Source organism: Strix uralensis, chromosome Z (assembly GCF_047716275.1).
Source record: "Strix uralensis isolate ZFMK-TIS-50842 chromosome Z, bStrUra1, whole genome shotgun sequence".
In the NCBI taxonomy this organism is placed as follows: domain Eukaryota; kingdom Metazoa; phylum Chordata; class Aves; order Strigiformes; family Strigidae; genus Strix; species Strix uralensis.
In genome coordinates, this window is record NC_134012.1 from 15117266 (window position 1) to 15136807 (window position 19542).

General features: G+C 40.2%; 1 protein-coding gene across 3 annotated transcripts in view; it reads left to right on the forward strand.

Annotated features, from left to right (window-relative positions):
- Window positions 1-19542, forward strand: part of AP3B1 (adaptor related protein complex 3 subunit beta 1) — a 163507-nt gene that overhangs the window by 11189 nt on the left and 132776 nt on the right. For all 3 annotated transcript variants that reach the window (XR_012627025.1, XM_074855625.1, XM_074855624.1), the window contains exons 2-5: window positions 1309-1384; window positions 7383-7457; window positions 13318-13413; window positions 18666-18826. Coding sequence is in view for 2 of the 3 variants with exons in the window: in XM_074855625.1 (XP_074711726.1) it covers window positions 1309-1384; window positions 7383-7457; window positions 13318-13413; window positions 18666-18826 (408 nt within the window). In the remaining variant the exon portion in view is untranslated. The remainder of the gene's footprint in view (window positions 1-1308; window positions 1385-7382; window positions 7458-13317; window positions 13414-18665; window positions 18827-19542) is intronic.

The window sequence follows — 19542 nt, forward strand, 5'->3', positions numbered from 1 at the left end:
GCATTAGTTATTTTTAACAGATCTGTCAACTTGGAGTGGTGTTACAAGAAGGTCCACTGAATGTTACCACTGGCCATGGAGAAGGTGGCCATCTATAGACATATTAAACTGATCTCAATAGTATGCAAAACTACAGAACAAAGTTGAACGGGAAGTAAAATTCAAAGGACTGAAGTAAACAGCTAAATAAATGTAGCAATAGAAGACTGATGATACAGTTCTTTGAACACTTCCAGGAGTAACTGGAAAAAAAAAAAAATCAAAACCTTTGAGTGTGATGCAGAAAAAAATGAGTTCCCAGTGATATTTAGGAAATGGTGCTGAAGCAGTCAATGAAATTGAATGCTTCTACTTTTTTTGTTTTAAAGATAACACTTAAATATTAAGCTGTCGAGTGAAGCCAGTATTTACAACAGACCATCTGTATTAGATTGCTTCCGTAGTTCAGGAAATAGTTGGTTTCAAAAAAGGAGTTAGACTTCAGCTGGAAGTTCCATGTAGGTATCTGCATCCTGAATTTTGCATGTTTTTCTTCTGGCTTGTTAGGAAAAAAAGGGTTTTTTTCCCCTTGGTTGTGGTTCTTAGTTTTGTGGTTGTATACTGAAGTGTGTGGGCAATGTGGATTTTTGATGGATGGGATGCTGTGCTGGACGTGAAAATATGAGGAAAATCTCTGTTAGAGTGTCTCTATGCCTTGCAAGTAGGAAAAATGCTATTTAAAGGTTTATGAAGGAATGGATGACAATGTTTTGTCTCACTGTAACTAATTCTGGCTTTGACTTAAACCTCTTTTTCCTCCCCATCTGAAATTCTGAAGGCAGTGATAAATCAGAATCTATCTATCTATCTATATATATATTTCACATTCACTTTTTAAATCCTCTGTGGATGTATCGGGTCTGGCTGAGACGGAGTTAATTTTCCCCGTGGCAGCCCTCATAGTGCTTTGCTTTGTATTGGTAGCTAGAAGGGTGTTAATAGACACTAGTTTTGGCCACTGCTGAGCAGTGCTCACACAATATCAAGACTGTCTCTCCAACATTCCCCATGCCTCAGGTCTTCAGCTTTCCAGCCAAAGTTCACATAACAGCAGTTGCATGGACTTGTTTTATTGTTGTTATCTGATAGCTTCTTTTAATAAACACTCCATTATACTAGGCCAGCATGTTAACAAATACAATTTAAAAGTGGGCAAGAAGGAGCAGTGCTTCACCTTAAGTTGCTGAACCGATGCCAGAATATAAAAATGGTATTCTAGTTTTATTTTTCACTTTTTCTAATGGATGCTTTACTGTGTTTTTACCATAGAAATGAAGACCTAAAACAAATGTTGGAAAGCAGTAAAGATTCTGCAAAGCTGGATGCTATGAAAAGGATTGTTGGGGTATGTGAATTTTATTTATTAGATGTGAATTCTGGTTTTGCTTTACAGATCCTGTACCAAGACAGCATTTGAATCTAAGTGGTGTTTAAAAACTGCTGTAAAGTCTTTAATTTGGAATTTTGTGTAGAAATTGTTACATCAAAATATATACAGTCATATACTTTTAAAATATTTATGTAACAGTGCCAATGTGCCTGTAAATAACTATTTTCAGTAGGGAGGTGAGATCTTAAATATGAAATGGTTCCTTCAGAGAAACTTCAATTGCTGTGTTAATTCAGCATAAATTTGCAGGAGTAAAATGACAAATTGCATTTACTATATTTACTTTTTTAGATTGTATAAGGATTTTTTTAATTGAGCATGCTGCATATATATTTGACTATTTCAGGGGAACTGTGTACCCACAGAGGTGATTAAATAGTGTTTAACACTGTTGTGTGTGTAAACTCCGTAAACTAAACATCATGAAGTTGGTAAAGCCCCTTTATTTCTTCTTAAAAGTATTAGAAGATATTCTGGTTTGACCCCAGAGGGCAACTGAGCACCACGCAGCCATTCCCTCACCCCTTCCCCCCCAGTGCTGGGAAGGAGAAAATGAATCAAAAGGCTCAGGAATGAAGATAAGGACAGAAAGGGGTGGCTCCCCCATTATGGTCACAGGTAAAAGACAGACTCGCTAGGGGAAGAAAACAAGAACATCACTTTAGTTCAAACACTAAGAAAACCAAACTGAACAGACAGAATGGGACAGTGACAAGTAATATCATATCATAAAACACCTCCTCCTACCCCTCCCTTCTTCCCAGGCTCAGCTTTGTTCCCGATATCTCTACCTCCTCCTCCAGCAGCACAGGGGCAGGGGATGGGGGGTGCAGTCAGTCTGACATTTCTCCCTGAAAGGGGGGTGGGGGCAAGCACTCTTCTGCATTCTTCCTCCTACTCCACATGGTGTCCCTCTCAGAGGAGACAGTCCTCCACAAACTCTCCCCACCGTGAGTCCTCCCCACGGGATGCATTCTTCTCGAGATGCTCCGGTGTGGGTCACCTCCACGTGTGCAGTCCTCCCAGTGCCAAACTGTAACAGCGGGGGCTGCTTCTTCCCACAGAGTCCGGGGTCCTCCACAGGCCTCAGGCAAATCTCTGGTTCTTCAGTGACCTCCATGGGTGGCAGAGAGTGTGGCCTTGCCCTCTCACCACAGGATACAGGGGGGTTCTCTGCTCTGGCACATCTCCCCCTCTTCCTCCACCTTCCTTCCATTGACCTCAGTGTTTGCATCTGTGTCCTTCATGTATATGGAGGAATTAGAAACTGTTAGATTGGGTCAGCTTTATATTTTAAACCAATGCTTTACTAAACTGATTTTTTTTTTTTTTCATTTTTTTTCCTACAAACAATGCTCTTATTATAAATGAGCGTGCAATGAGCAAATGCACTCAAATACCTGCTGCTGCTACATATTTGAAGCAGTTCTTAACAACTGTTTCTTTAATTTCCTAGAAGTATAATACCATGAAGCTGGAGACATTTAGTTAGCACCGATTGCTGTGGTCCTTGATGGTCTTAGGCTGAGGTGATCAGGCTCAACAGCTCCTTAGCAAGGGAAGGCAGAAGTGCATTGAGCACATTCTTTCTTCTGCTCCTCCATTTCCCAATTCCAGATTTTTGTCCTTTTATAAGTTCCCAGTCCTTGGTTGCTGTCCCTGTTCTAAGCCCTGGAAGAGCACTACTTTTCCAGATGTCACCAGGCACCTTCTGTTTCTTGGATATTTTTCCCTTGCTCAACTGCTGCTTCTTTTCTTAAAGCAGAAGCAGCCTTCTAGCTTGTAAGGTTGACCATTACTTGACCACAAGTGAGTTGTTTGAATTACTGGATCCTTGGTTTTCAGTCTCTTGCATATTTTCAAGGTATTTGCGGTTACCCTGTGTTTAAAATGTATTTCATAACAAACACCTGATACCAACCTCCGGTTCACATAATGAACTGCAACAATGAGCTTTACAGGCCAGGACTGGAACTTTGCTACAAGGTCTTATTCTAGTTGTGCAGTGGTGATAATGTTCTTGCTTGGCACAAAGATGCTTTTATGTTACTAGTTGTGTGCTTACATTTAGGGAGTTCTTGGGGATGAGGTTTGTTTTCCAGAGATGAAAGGCTTCCTCTAGCCTTATTATTAAAGGAAAAAGGAACTTTGTTGTCAGAATATTGTTTAACGTGTCTCACTGGAATGCTCGTTTTCACTACTTTTAGGTAGGGGATTTTCCAACAGTTTTCTTATTCTTTTAGTAGACTTCAAGAGGCTGAACCTTCATTTGTCCATATAGGTGTAATGGAAAAGTACCAGGAGAACACTGCTTATGGCTCCTTTTGCTGCTTCTTCCTCCTTTAAGGTGGTGTTTGAGCTGTCTGCTGGGGAGAAGGAGATTCATTACAAATAACTAAATCTGTCTTGCAGAGAGTGACTTTTAATGTAATTTTAAGCATAGGAGTTTTGATCTTTCAACTCCTCCTCTTACATGAAGGTGTCTAAGCATATCTTCAGCTAAAATACATATGTGTGATTTTAATGATTGATGATGCCTTTTTTTTTTTCAGCCAGTATGTTATTTTTCATGTTTCTTCTTTGCATGCATGCCATAAATAATTACAATCTTTGGAAGATTACAAGCAGCAGTGCTGGTTTAGAAGTAAATTCAAAGTGTATACAGAGCCAAATTTATTTTACTATATGCATGAAAGCACAATAGCTGGTATTTCTTTTAAAATGTACACTGATATTACAATAACCACAATATTCTTGTTACCAGGTCTTGAAACCTGTTTGAACATGTTATCTGGGAAAAAAGTCTCAGTGGAATTTCACTCCTGAAGATTTCAGAGCAGAAATTTAGGAACCAAATTCACATGCCTGATTTCCCACAGAGAATTATATCCATGTCTGAGTGTCTCTCATTAAAAAAACCAGTTTAATACACCCTGACATTACATAGCACTTATTGTAGAATAAAAGTTTCTGTCTGTGCAGGAATGCCAGGTATATAAGCCAAAACAATTGGAGAATATCTAGGCACAGCAACAAAAATGACATGATAGACCTTAGTCTTGGAAAGAACCATTATTTTCTTTCAGATTAATGATCTGTGGGCTAAGGAGGATTTACGCTAATCATTATGATTTAATGAGTCAAAATACACTCTTTTAAAAGACCCTAAATACATATTTACATGGTACGCTTGAGCTATTATGGTTGATCAGTTAAATAATGCAAGTAATGCATAGAGTCATACCATTACAACCTATCAGGGAAGTCTAAGGTTCATCCCTATTTTTGAATTACATAACTTCTGTTGCATCAAGATGAGATGATTGATAACATTTTATTCTGTGATACTTCTCTGCAGTGCATTTTGCTACTAAGTTCTACTTGATTCTGGTTGTTCTGAATCTGCCATTTATGGAAGACAGCCCCTGTCCCCAGTCCTGACAACAGGGGTTTAATTTAGATTCTTAGTTAAAACCTCTTGAAAATCATACAGTGTGCTTGCTTCTTAGTTTGTCGCTTCCTGTGCTTTATTATAGCTGCAAGAGATAGTTTACGATGTTAAATTGGCTAAGTTGAAATGTCATGCTGGACAGCTGCTCCTAAACCCTTTTGAAAGGCTCACTCAGTATTAATTTGAACTACAACTACCTTCTTTCTTCTTCTAGCATCTTTGTTCTAACCTCAGAACATGGTTTTGCATTTTCTTGCTTTTGTTGCATAAGATCCTAGTTCTTTATGCCTTTAATATGTTTTATCAATGAAATACACAAACAGACCTGTGAGTTAAGAATATGGAGTTTAATCAGCTGTATAATGTTGGGTAATGGTGGGAATATGAGATGGTTATGAACAGCAGTAACAGCAGTCACAAAACTCATGTTCCTCTGTTGGATTCCTGCATATTTGCTTGTCTTAATGAGTTCTTGTCCTTTCTGATTAGCTTGATGTTTCACTGACTGGATTCTGCCCTTGACCATAGCTGGGGGTGCTCTGAGTCTGTATTCAGCAGCACTGTAACTTGATATAACGTGTTCATTGAGTGCACCCTCACCAAGTTTGCCAACGACACCAAGCTGTGTGGTGCGGTCGACACGCTGGAGGGAAGGGATGGCATCCAGAGGGACCTGGACAGGCTTGAGAGGTGGGCCTGTGCAAACCTCATGAAGTTCAACAAGGCCAAGTGCAAGGACCTGCACATGGATTGAGGCAATCCCAAGCACAAATAGAGGCTGGTTGATGAGTGGATCGAGAGCAGCCCTGCAGAGAAGGACTTGGGGGTGTTAGTGGATGGACAACTGACTATGAGCCAACAATGTGCACTCACAGCCCAGAAAGCCAGCTGCATCCTGGGCTGCATCAAGAGAAGTGTGGCCAGCAGGTTGAGGGAGGTGACTCTCTCCCTCTAGTCTGGTCTCATGAGACCCCACCTGGAGTACTGTGTCCAGCTCTGTGGCCCCCAACATAAGAAACACATGGACCTGCTTGAGTAGGTCCAGGGGAGGCCACAAGGATGATCAGGGGACTGGAGCACCTCCCCTATGAGGACAGGCTGAGAGAGTTGGGATTGTTCAGCGTGGCAAAGAGAAGGCTGCGGCAAGACATTATAGCAGCCTTCCAGCACTGATTAGGGGCCTGCAGGAAAGATGGGGTTGGGACTCTTTATCAGGGAGTGTAGTGATAGGATTACACATAATGGTTTTAAACTGAAAGAGGGTAGATTTAGATTAGATATTAGGAATAAATTCTTTCCTTTGAGGGTGGTGAGACCCTGGAAGAGGTTGTCCAGAAAAGTTGTGGATGCCCCTTCCCTGGAAGTGTTTAAGGCCGGGTTGGACGGGGCTTTGAGCAACCTGGTCTAGTGGAAGGTGTCCCTGCCCATGGCAGGGGGTTGGAACTAGATGATCCCTTCCAACTCAAACCATTCTATGATTCATGAAATTCCAGGGTTTGCAGCTTGGACGTGAAGAACTGGCAGACATTCTGTGGGAATTAGATCTGAGAAATAAGATAATTGTGCAGCTCTAGTGTATACTGAAGTATTTTATTCTTACTAATATACTTCTTGTTTCTTATAAATAACTAAATGTTACTGTAAGTGTAATTTACAAATAGCTAATAAAATGTTTCTTATAAATTCTTCATTAATTGTTCATACAAGGATGGAAGCTAAACTGGGGTTTTGTTGTTTGTGCTCTTTATTGAGACAATTTTATTGCTTACTATATGCCATAGTTTCAGATTTCTCTGAGATCAAATAGGAAAACTTTCGTCCTTTTTAAAAATAAAATCACACTGGGTTGACTGATCTTGCTTTTACCTTGTTTTTTTGTTCTGTATAAACACTTTAAAACCTTGTGTGTTTAACTTGCTGTGGAAACAACTTTGCTTTATTTTTAAGGTACTATGTTGGGTTTTGTTTTTATTTCTCCTTAGTTCTGTTGCATAGCAAGATTGTTCCAGGGAAAAGGAACAGGACTTTAACTTGTGTAACTTTTCCTGATTTTTTTTGTCATTGCTTTTTGTTTTGATTTTTTTTTTTTTTTTTGATTACAGCTCCTGAAAGGTAATTCTGTAAAGCGTTTCAGGCTACCGAGATAATTGTTATAAGTAATTTTTAAAGCAGAAGAAATGATTTGCAGTCTCACGTGGTAAATTCCAGTTCATTGATTCCACCCCCCAAACTTGTAACCAGCTAGCACTCAGGAGTTTAGTTGTGTAAATAGTATCCTGTAAAGTCTAATAGTTGACCTCATTTTCCTCATACAGTGTAACAGTTAATCTCATTTATCCTCAACTTCATAGAAATCAGGTTTGAAATACAGATTTGGAATAAATGCCTATCTCTTTTTAAAGAAACCCAAAGAACCAAAAAAACCCAACCAAAAAACCCCACTCTAATATTATTACATTACTAAAATTTCTCCCCCCCACCCCCCCGCTTTTTTTTTTTCAGATGATTGCGAAGGGGAAAAATGCTTCTGAGCTGTTTCCTGCTGTTGTGAAGAATGTTGCGAGTAAAAATATTGAGGTATTCCTATAGCTCATTAAGCATACTGTTATGGAAGATATGTTTATGACAGTTTAATTGTATCTGACTTTGGGATAAAACATAAAATCTCTAGTATTTTTTTTAATAAAATTACTTGGAGTTTAATTTCAATGACAGCATTGTAGTAGTAGTTTAATGTGTAAATAAAGGAAACCTGCTGGGTGATTTGGAGAGAGGAATAATAACTATTTACATTTTAAAAAATTGATTGATTAGAGAAAGTTTGTGGAAGTGTGTGGTGGTAATTCTGAGAAAAGGTACTATAGTCTGTTTTGAGGTGTGGTGCTGCTTGCAAAGACTGAGTATGGATTGTGCTACGTTGTATTTGAAAACTTGTATTGCAGATCAAGGCTGAAGTAAGGGTTGGATAAAAAAGTTTTCACCATTCCAATCATGTAGTATATTTATAAAAGAAATCTCTCAGTGTTAGGATTGCAGTGTGAGATCACTTTAACTCAGTTAAACAAGTCTTTGTATGAATTCATTGTTAGACAAAATGTGATATTACTAATGGAGTGTATTTAAAATAATTTTTTATTTCACAATACTTAAACGTTGGTTCTTTTGATAATTTAGTTGAGAGAATTTGTTTAATGCTTTGTTAATGTGAATGTCTGTAATTCCAGAAGATTACAGAAAAGTAGCTTTCAAATCTCAGAGTCTTTTGGAGAAATGTGACTATTTAGGGGGAGGATAGATAGGTCACATCTTGAGCAGAGAAGAAATTTTTGCTAATATGCAGTGTAATCTCAAATTTTTGGGTTATTTTTGTTTTGCAAGGCGTGGAGACTTTAGAGCAAAGTCATACATGCATTTTAGGAATAAGACCTTCTTAATTTATTTTGTATGAAGAATAATGAAAGGAGTATATGAGGGGGCAGACAAGAATATTATAAACTTCCTATAAAAGCAGCTGATCAAGAACCTGAGTCAGAATAATCTGTGATAGGAGTTAATTTCTTGAGACAATTTGCTTGACTAAATTTATTCAACTTTCACTAAACTGTGTGACTTAATTAAAAGACAACATGTTTAATAATTGTTTTCAGGATTTCCATAGATAAAAACAATAGCAGAAATATAAGTTTTCTTTTCAGGCTGTTCACCATCCATGTTATTTTAGCAGCATATGTGTCAGCTCTTGCCCCAATTTTGGGTGTTGGACACACAAACTATCATGCTTCTGTATCTTTTTTTTCTTTTTTCTCATAAGAAAGCAAGCAAAAAACCCCATCTTGGACTAGTGAAAAATCAAATTTCCAGGAAGTTAAAAAAATGGAGATTGTGTTCAACTATGATGAGTTTAAATCCACAGGCTTACTGTGTGCCTTGAGGTAATCTAAAGCAGCACCTGCATTAGAAAGTTGTACAACCAGAGGTTTTATAAAGAAAATATTGCTTTAATGCTCACTACCAGTACTGTACATATGCTCTGAGCTCCAGTGCAGAGATGTCAGAGTTATATTTCACTTGAAAAATGAGATTTGGATGAAAGTAACATCTGTAAGTTTGTCGTTCCAGACCACGTAGTGACCAATAAGCATCAGTTTGAGGAAAGCAGAGCAAACATGCAATGATACTAGTTACTTCCTACTGCACAGGATCATAATTTTGGAAAAATGCTGGAGATTGTTGTTTGAAACACTGGGTTTTAAGAACAGAAGTCAATTGAATGCATGCTCCAATTCTTCCCTCCTCACCTGGAAATATGTCCTTCAGCCTTTATTATTAACAGCAACAAAAAGTTGCTTTTCCCCTGACTTATGACACCTGAATATTTTATTTCCTGCAATAATGACTTCAGCAAACTCCTGTGTCTCTCTAATGTGCTGCGATATATGTCTGTTTTCTTCCTTATTTTACGTGGATGGATAGTGATAGTCAAATTTGAGTCTAATTTTAGCTTTAGGTACTGCATTTATTTAGGTACTGCATTAAAAATGGTTTTTTCCATTCTTTGAAAGAATGCATATATTTGGGTGAGGCCAAATACTGAGGTTTGGTAAGTCAAGGAGGCATAAGCGTGCAAAGCTGACAATGCAGTGTCTTTCAGAACGTACTGTATTAAAATAATTTTAGAAATTGTAGCTGTACTTTTATTAATTGATGATAAAAGGAAATGTGGCAAGGAATCAGATGAGTTAAATGTTCTCTTCCTCTTTAACTTCTGTTTGTAAGTTATGAGTACTCATAAGTCCAGTTTTGAATAGAGAGACCTTACATGAAAGAGGAGTCCCTTGAACAGTATTATTCATCTTGAGAGCTTTTAACTGTTAGGGCTGGAACTGCTAGCCCAACAAAGGCAAGACTGCCCCAGCTCCAGGCTTTCAGCCCAACCAGTAGTGAGGCTGGGAGTGTATTCCTAGTAAGTATGTACATACACACATATACACACACCTGTGTCTATATACACACACACACAAGAAATACATACATAGAGACAGCCACATAAATTGATGTAGGGTACTCACATGAACACAAACAGCACCAGCAGCTCGACAGTTCAAGGTGAAGGTCTGCTGGTGGGAATGTATGTATACATACATATATACAGGATGGATCCGTCCAAGAGCTGGACTCAGATATGGTTTGCCCCGTGGCTGGCCCTGGATCCCAGTCACTGCTGTTGCTGGCACCAGGACATATGAGCCCATGAGTTGCTGGTACAAACTGCTGTACACATGTAAACCAGGACTCCCCTTGTCCCCCAGTAGCTACCCCTTAATGGTCTTGCCCTTAACCACACAAATGGACCTTGTCCAGAAATCCCCTGGTCCTCTGCTAGCCAACCCCCTGTCATTATGCACTTAGAAAAATTGCACACAAATACACGGTTCTTGCCCCTAGAGACCTACAGACCATCTGGTTTCTCTGACAGCAGGATGGGACTCCCCTGGTCTATGCCATAGCTACCTCCTGTGGTGGTCTCACCCTTAGATGCCCACACGCTTACCTGCCTTCTTCCCAGGCCACTTCACCTACTCGACAGCTAGTGCAGCTTGATCCACTGGTACAACTGTACCTATTCCAGTCACTGGCACCACAGACACATGGACTTGTGCTTGGTTTTACATACTCCAGTCTCTTCAGTTGCTTGCACCCATGCTCATGGGCCCTCTGGCATGTGGCCCCAGCCCAGGTGCTGGCAGCCAGACCCTCACTTGTTCCAGGTACTGGCCACCATGGGTGTAAGGGCCCCTATGACTTGAGGTCCCATTCCACTTGCTGGAGTTGCACTTAAGTCCCCTCACTCTGGTCTCCCTCGTTGCTGGTGCCCATGGACAGATGGGCCCTCCAGCCTGTGGCCTGACCGTAGTTGCTGGCACATACATGCACCTTCACACTGAGTCGAGAGTATCTCACCAAGACAAATAGTTCAAAATGGAATTTAATGAGAAAATACAAGTCAGTGCTGATCAGGTGCAGGGCACAAAAGGGTAGATGTACCAACCAGCAAACTGTTTAGATGTGTCCAGCCATTTTTGTCTGCTTACGCCTCTATTTTCCCTGACTTGTTCAGATCACATAGATTTCCCTCTCTTCTCCTTCACTTTGGTTCCTGCCCAAAACACCCCATGATAAATCTTGTGCAATCCTAAGATACTCTTCATCTACGTCCTGTACCTCTACACAGAAAAGCCCCTTGGTCTGAAAGGTGCTCTGGTGTTGACTCTTGATGGGTTTTACACCTTGACATGGGAGCTGAAGCTCTCCTGAGGTGGTCCTGGGGAGGGACCTGACAGGATGTGCTTTCCTTTGAGTCCTAAATTTGGATTGCCTCCCACTGCTGTGTCTCTCTGCACCTCTGGGCTGATGGTTCCTGTGAGAGCCTAGGGAAGAAGCTAAACCTGTGTGGGTGTGCAGGCAAAGGTTTTATCACATAAGCTAACATTAATTAGCAGAAGCCTTTCACTGTTTATATTTTATGGGCCTTTTCTTATATTTTAAAACAAATAGTTGTGAATTCACATGTCTCCCTCTATGCTGTAGTTAAAGTTCCCTCATTACTTATTTTTCCACCATTTAGCGCTAACATATTTGTGTGGAAGGTTTGTTAAACTGAAAAGAGATCAGGGCATTCAGTAAAACCAGCTGACTAATTTCTTTATCAATGTTAGTTAGATGACAAGTTTAGGCCATAATGTAGCTGTACTTAGAGCTACCTGATTAGCACTTCTAGGTCTCAGAAACCTTTACCATGTTCCAATTTTTAGGATGCTTTTGAAATCCTAATGAGATATTACTGGGTTAAGGCAGATTCTTAGTACATTGATCCTGATAGTGTTTTCTGAAAATGTTTTGCCAAATTCTTCCTGTCGTTAAGAATTCTTACACAAATCTGTCCATACAAATTGCTACAATGCAGTAGCATAAAATACATTAGTTCATCTGAGTGACTTTCCTGCCCAGAAATGGCTGCTGGTTTTTTTTTTTCCTCTGGGGGTGGATGCTCTGATAGGGTGAAATGGAGGTGAAGAAGCAGTAGAACACGTTCATTTATTTTAAAAGAAGCAAAGGGCATTTTATTGTTTACAGAAGTGCCTTGTGATTTTTGTTTTTATAAGTACACGCTGATCTCAACTTGATTATGTGCATCATGTCATGGATGGTAAGGATACAAAAAGTGACCTAATAAACAATTGGTGGTATAGAACAAAAATAAGTCTTGGTCAATAACTCATGGAGTTTGATGTGCTTATATTGATAAACTAATTAAACAAATCTGCCTGTGTTCCTGAAGCCTAATGTGCCCCTGTTATGATTAGTTTTACAGAAAGGAGCATTTTAACATTGAATGAAGGTAAATAGTAAAAGAATAGTGTAGTCACGAAGCTCTAAGTGCTTCCATTTCTAGTCACAGAGTGGTTTCAAGGAAAGGAGGCTTTCTTTGCACACCTGCAGTCATTCAATGCATAGGCCTCTTGTGGTCAATGTTGATTGCTGCTTGTCTATAGCTGAACAACAAATAATTTTGTATGTTGTAACCTTCTGTGATTTAATATTATGCTTTTTGCCAGAATTGGCACAAACATACATCTTCTGATAGTGACAGTAATTATAGCACAGCTGTAGTTGAGGGTCTTTCAGAATTTTCCATTATAAACCCCAATAGTCAGTTTACAACTCAAATGTAAAAAATGTTTTCACTGCTTCCTGGGCATACAGTGGCCATGAGGGGGTAAAGTGAACTAAATTGAATACCCTCCTCCCCCAAGATCATACTGAGGTTTTCTTAATCTTTGAACATTGCATCCTTTGTGGTATGCTTATATTGGCTACATCTTTTGAATGCTTGTAGTCAGGCAAAGGTGAATCTAATACCCTTCGCTTTTGTCCAAGACATAGTCAGAAGTGCTCTTTTAAGCAGATTTAAAGAGTGTAAGTTAACACACTTCATTTGGAAATTATATTATCTTTCAAATGTGTTAAAGTAATTGATTTTGAGTGTCAGGGTAAAGTAAAATGGGCTTGTTGAAATCCTTGGCTATTGCAGTTCAACCTATTTTCCATAAGAAAAAAACAGGAGTGCTCAGGTGGTCAGTTACCACATGTCAACTTCTTAGATTATTCAAGTCTTTATTTACTAGGTGATAATATAAAGCAGTAGTATGTGTTGTTAGCCTTCATCTGACTGTATTATTAATTAGGTAATATTGCAAAAGCTCAGGGAGTTTCTTTTAAAAGCATTACACTAAATCATAAGACTTTTGAGAAGCATGTGAGTGATATATTAACTCTTCAGAGAAAAAAATGTTGATGAAAATGTGCAATCTAGAACTTCGTTTTATAGAATTCTAGAACTTTCTGATAATGATGTTCATGGTGTTTTTCTTTTCAGATAAAAAAGCTTGTATATGTTTATCTGATGCGTTACGCGGAGGAACAGCAAGATCTAGCATTACTGTCCATCAGTACTTTCCAGCGTGCTTTAAAAGTGAGTGACTACTAAACAACATTTCATAGAGAATTCTGAGCTGGTATCACAAAAATAAAAATATCTGTGTAGGGTAGTCTGGTAAACTAAAGCATGTAAATACCTGCATCGGATAGAGTAGTTTCAAGTTATGTCATTGACAGAGTTTTTTGTGCTACTTCAAACCTCATCAAGCAGCTAAGCCTGCATGAAATAAAATTACTTCACTAAAGAAAAGCAGCCTATTGGTGCTCTCAAATTCACCTGTCCAGCATTTAATTTCTGGAATGCCTTTCTCTTTCCAAGGTAGTTTATGCAGGTAGAAAGAAGACCTTGTTACTACCCTGAACCACCTGTGTTCCTTTTAGTTTGTGTAAAAGATCTTTGTGTACAACAGATAATTGGAACAAAAGGAAGATCGTAGTACCTAAATTAAAATATTCAATGTGTTGCACATGCTTCTTTTTTATTAAAAACACTGAAGAAATAGTATTTTATACTGTTTTATTTCAAATTCAGATCACAATGGGGAATGGGATTAAAGAACAAAGATTAGGATTGCCTTTGAAGTGTGACCATGGAGAAAAGAAAGATGTATTAAGTCTCTGTTCTTAAGTTTGGCCAGTTTTTGTAATAAGAGAAAGTTGGATTTTTTTCTTGTACTCTTCTTTTAAGGCTACTCTAGGTTCATAATTAATTTCTGTCATGTCACTGATCCAGACCTTGCATCTTGTTGGAAAATGTTGCAATTAGAGCACCAAGTGTGCAACTGTAGGAGCATCTCACAACTGACTAGAGAGCTTTCTGCCCCTTTCCTTCTAGTTTTTATCTCAATGACATATCACAGAATCACAGAGTCATTCAGGTTGGAAAAGACCCTTGGGATCATCGAGTCCAACCATCAGCCCTACTCTACAAGTTCTCCCCTACACCATATCCCCCAAGGTCTCATCTAAATGACCCTTAAACACATCCAGGGATGGTGACTCCACCACCTCCCTGGGCAGCCTATTCCACTGTCTGACCACTCTTTCTGTGAAAATTTTTTTCCTAATGTCCAGTCTGAACCTCCCTTGTTGGAGTTTAAAGCTGTTACCCCTTGTTCCGTCACTAATCACCTGTGAGAAGAGACCAGCACCAACCTCTCTACAATGTCCTTTCAGGTAGTTGTAGAGAGTGATGAGGTCTCCCCTCAGCCTTCTCTTCCTCAAACTAAACAGTCCCAGCTCCTTCAATCGCTCCTCATAGGATTTGTTCTCCCAGGCCCTTCACCAGCTTTGCTGCCCTCCTCTGCACTCGCTCCAGCACCTCGATATCTCTCTTGTATTGAGGTGCCCAAAACTGGACACAATACTCCAGGTGTGGCCTCACCAGTGCAGAGTACAGGGGGACTATCACCTCCCTACTTCTGCTGGTCACTCTATTTCTAATACAAGCCAGGATGCCGTTGGCTTTCTTGGCCACCTGGGCACACTGCTGGCTCATGTTCAGCTGCTTGTCAATTAGAACCCCCAGATCCTTCTCTTCCACACAGCTCTCCAGCCACACCTCCCCAAGTCTGTAGCGATGCAGGGGGTTGTTGTGGCCCAAGTGCAGGACCTGGCACTTGGCCTTGTTGAAGCTCATCCCGTTGACGTTGGCCCACCAATCCAATCTATCCAAGTCGCTCTGTAGAGCCTCCCTATCCTCATGCAGATCGACACTCCCGCTTAACTTGGTGTCATCTGCGAACTTACTGATGATACACTCTATGTCCTTATCAAGATCATCAATAAAGATGTTGAACAGAAATGGTCCCAACACCGAGCCCTGAGGAACACCACTTGTGACCGGCCGCCAGCTGGATTTAGCTCCATTGACCACCACTCTCTGGGACCGTCCAGCCAGCCAGTGCTTGACCCAGCAGACCGTTCGCTCATCCAGGCCATGGGCAGCCAGTTTTTCTATGAGAATGCTATGGGGAACTGTGTCGAATGCTTTTCAAAAATCCAGGTAGACAATATCCACAGCTTTTCTCTTGTGCAATAGTTGGATCATCTTGTCATAGAAGGATATCAGGTTTGTCAGGCAGGACCTGCCTTTCATAAACCCATGCTGACTAGGCCTGATCCCCTGGTTGTCCATTATATGACTTTTAATGGCACTCGAGTTGACCTGCTGCATGACCTTCCCTGGCACTGAGGTCAGACTGATAGGTCTGTAGTTTCCTGGATCCTCCTTTCTGCCTCTTCTGTTACATTTGCCACCCTCCAGTCCAGTGGGACCTCCCCAGTTAGCCATGACTTCAGGTAAATCATGGAAAGTGGCTTGGTGAGCACATCTGCCAACTCTTTCAGCACCCTTGGGTGTAACCCATCTGGTCCCAGACTTGTGTGCATCCAAGTGGAGTAGCAGGTCTCTGACCACTTCCTCTTTAATTGTGCTGACCTCATTCTGCTTCTCCTCCCCACTTCCTAGCTCATGAGGCTGGGTGTCCAGGGAACATCCAGTTCCACTGCTAAAGACTGAGGCGAAGTAGGCATTGAGCACCTCAACCTTTTCCTCATCCTTTGTTACCATGTTTCCCTCTGCATCCAATAAAGGAGGGAGATTTTCCCTAATCCTCCTTTTGCTGTTAATGAATTTATAGAAACATTTTTTATTATCCTTAACAGCTGTAACCAAGTTGAGCTCTAGCTGTGCTTTGGCTCTCCTAATGTTCTCCCTGCATAACTTCACTATATCTTTATAGTCTTCATCAGAGACATGGCCTGTCTTCCAAAGGTCATAGATTCTCCTTTTGTTCTTGAGATCCAGCCAAAGGTCCCTGTTTAGCCAGACCGGTCTCCTTCCCCACCTGCTTGTGTTTGGGCACGCGGGAACAGCCTGCTCCTGTGCCTTTAAGACTTCTCTCTTGAAGTATGTCCAGCCTTCCTGGACTCCCATATCCTTCAGGGCAGCCTCCCAAGGGATTTTGTCAATCAGTCTTTTGAACAGGTCATAGTTAGCCCTCTGGAAGTCTAAGGCGTCAGTTTTACTAACCCCTCTCTTTGTTTCTCCAAGGAATGAAAACTCAATCATCTCATGATCACTGCACCCTAGACAGCCTCCAACCTTTACTTCCCCCACAAGCTCTTCCCTATTCACAAGAGCAGGTCCAGGAGGGCACCTTCCCTGGTTGGCTCACTCACCACCTGTGTGAGGAATTATCCTCCATACATTCCAGGGACGTCCTGGATTGTTCCCTCTCTGCTGTGTTGTTTTCCCAGCAGATACCCGGGAGGTTAAAGTCCCCCACAAGAACAACGGCAAGTGACTGTGAGATTTCTCCCAACTGTTTATAGAAAGCTTCATCCACCTCACTGCTTTGGTTGGGAGGTCTATAGCAGACTCTCACAGCAAGATCTGCTTTATTGGCCCTTAACCTAATCCAAACACTCTCAACCCCGTTATCACTATACTTGATTTCTGAGCTCTCATATAGTTCTCATACTGCATCATGGCTTCAAGTTCCCCCTCTTTGTTGCTTATACTGCGTGCATTGGTATAGAGGCACTTGAGATGAGCTAATGAATCCAACACCTTTTTGTGAGTGTGGGCCCCATTTCCTACCAGACCCTTCTCAGGTGCTTCCATGATTTCTAAACATCTTTCCCTTCTCTCAAATGAAATGGCAGAGGGAGAGCCCTCACCAGTTCACCATCCTTCCAGCCTTGGTATGCTTCCCTTGAGCTTATTCCTAACAGGCCCAGTTATCTCCCCCTCTACCCTCATATCTACTTTAAAGCCCTGTCAATAAGCCCTGCTAACTCCTGTCCCAGAATCCTTTTCCCCCTCTGGGACTACGTACTACCTTTACTATCTGTGACTGCCATGAAAAACTAAAATTCAAATGACTGTGTGTCCTGTGTTTTTAATGAGATGTGTATACAGTAAATACTTCTCATGCCATAACTTTTTAAAAAGCTGTGCATAGTGGGAACAAAAGGAGAGAGGATAACTCAAATGTTGTGGCTGTGAGTAACTCAGAAAGAAGTGATGGTGTGGCAAGGAGGTAGACAGAGCTAGCTGAGATTTTCAGCAACTAAGGAAATTACTAAGCCTGCTATGGAAGATAGGCAAATGTAATTAATTCTCTCTTCATTTTTTCTAGCATTTTGTTTCTGGTTTTGTTATGAAGATTATAATTTGGCTTTGCGTGTAGAGATTTTTTCTTCCTCTTTAGAAAGAACTTTTTAGAGTATTTTAAACTTGTATGATTGGAAATGAGCTTTGCAAACTCTGATAAGATCCAGTTGTTTTTCCAAAAACTGTCAACTTAAGTGCTTTCACCATCCAGATACTTACTAATCAGAAGCTGCTAAGATGTAGGAATTTTAAGAGCTTAGATGAACTGATCATTAAGTAATACCAGTCTGAAAACCCATGTTGCCAACTCTCAGTCCTTGGGACAAATGATCTTTGGGTAGTGCCCTTCTAGCAGGCATTACACGGAAATAATGCTGCTGCAGTTTCAGTTTGCTAGATTTTAGAGGATTTAGTACTTGATTAAGCAACACATTTCCTGTATGTCCCAAGCCCATGATCAAGGGACAAGGTTTACATAATAGTTCCTCCAAATACAGACGTTTTGTGCTATTGTTGGATCTCCAAGCTAACCCTAGCATTATAAAAGGGCAGCAAGTACTGGGACAAAAGAAGGGAGGGTAAGAAATAGAGGAAAGCCTCAAAACACTTAGCTTATTTTGACATGTTCTTAAGAAAATTAATTTTGTTACAGGCTTCAGTTTATATCTTGCAGAAAAGCATAAAATGGATCTGCTGTCAAGAACTTGGGTGGGAGTATTGTAACTGAGAACCATATTTTCATTTCACAGTTCTTACATTTAAGTAATAAAACTGGGCTAGGTGTGTTTTTCAGAATATCTGAATTCCACTTGGATTGCAGAAAAGGTTTCAGACCATTAAAGAAAATATTAGTCTGTTTTATCCATCATTCCTATATTTTGCTTGGGAAAATGAATTGTGTTAATGTTTTCCTTTGCCAGATTTCCAGATTTTCATAATGTTTCAATGTTTTCTTTCTTACCTTCTTCTACTTTTGTTGGTTGTTAAAAGTTTCTTCTGTGAATTTTGGTACATTTTATTATTACTGTGACCTTAGCTTGCAATCCTGACTGATAGATAGATATACATGTTTTAATGTGTGGTCACTAATTAGTGTAAACACTGCACCAAATTTAATGATGCTTTTCTGCACTAGCTTATTTCTCCCCTCCTCTCCCATTCTTTAGGATCCTAATCAGTTAATCCGCGCAAGTGCTTTGAGAGTTCTATCCAGTATCCGTGTCCCAATTATTGTTCCTATTATGATGCTTGCTATTAAGGAGGCCTCTTCTGATTTATCTCCTTATGTGAGGAAGAATGCAGCCCATGCAATCCAAAAACTGTACAGGTAAGTGATTCTGACAAATCCTGAAAAGCAATTTTAAGATAGTTGTGGGCTGTTTATTAAGACTACTGGTGGGGTTGGCATGTCTCAGATATATCAGATCCGTTTCTTAGAAAGTGTAAAGTGTGTGTAGACATTCTGTCACTCAACTGATTTGGTTGAAATTCAGGCAAGTTTCTTGCTTGCTGGAATGACAGGATAACTATGCAGAGATACAAAAAGAAACTGATACACTATCTTTTGTTTTTAATATACCAGGTATTGTTATCTGTGTAGCAACTATTTTGATGGTTACTCTCAGAATTGAAGATTTCTGTGTTTAGCATCTGCATCTTTCATCCTGAAGGCATTTGCTGTAGTTTGCGGTACAGGTGACAAACGAATACTAACTCGTAGAGATTGGATCTATGCAAATCTAAATGTTCCAAATCTTCCTCTTCCCTCTTCAGAAATTCTTGTTGTGGAAGAGTTCTTATGAAGAGGTGGGTGCTGGTTTACACAGGTGGGGACAACAGAATCTATACCTTTCCAAAAAAAGGGCAGGCATTTATTCTATTACTTATTTCCCTTTTATTTCGCCTATGCCAAAAAGAGGAGAGTGAGAGGTGTTAGGGTTTCCGAATCAGATAGCCTGAGGCTTCTGCAGTTCCATGCCCCCTCAGACCAACCAGTAGCAAGGCTGAGCACATATTCCTAATGGACACATACACACACATATA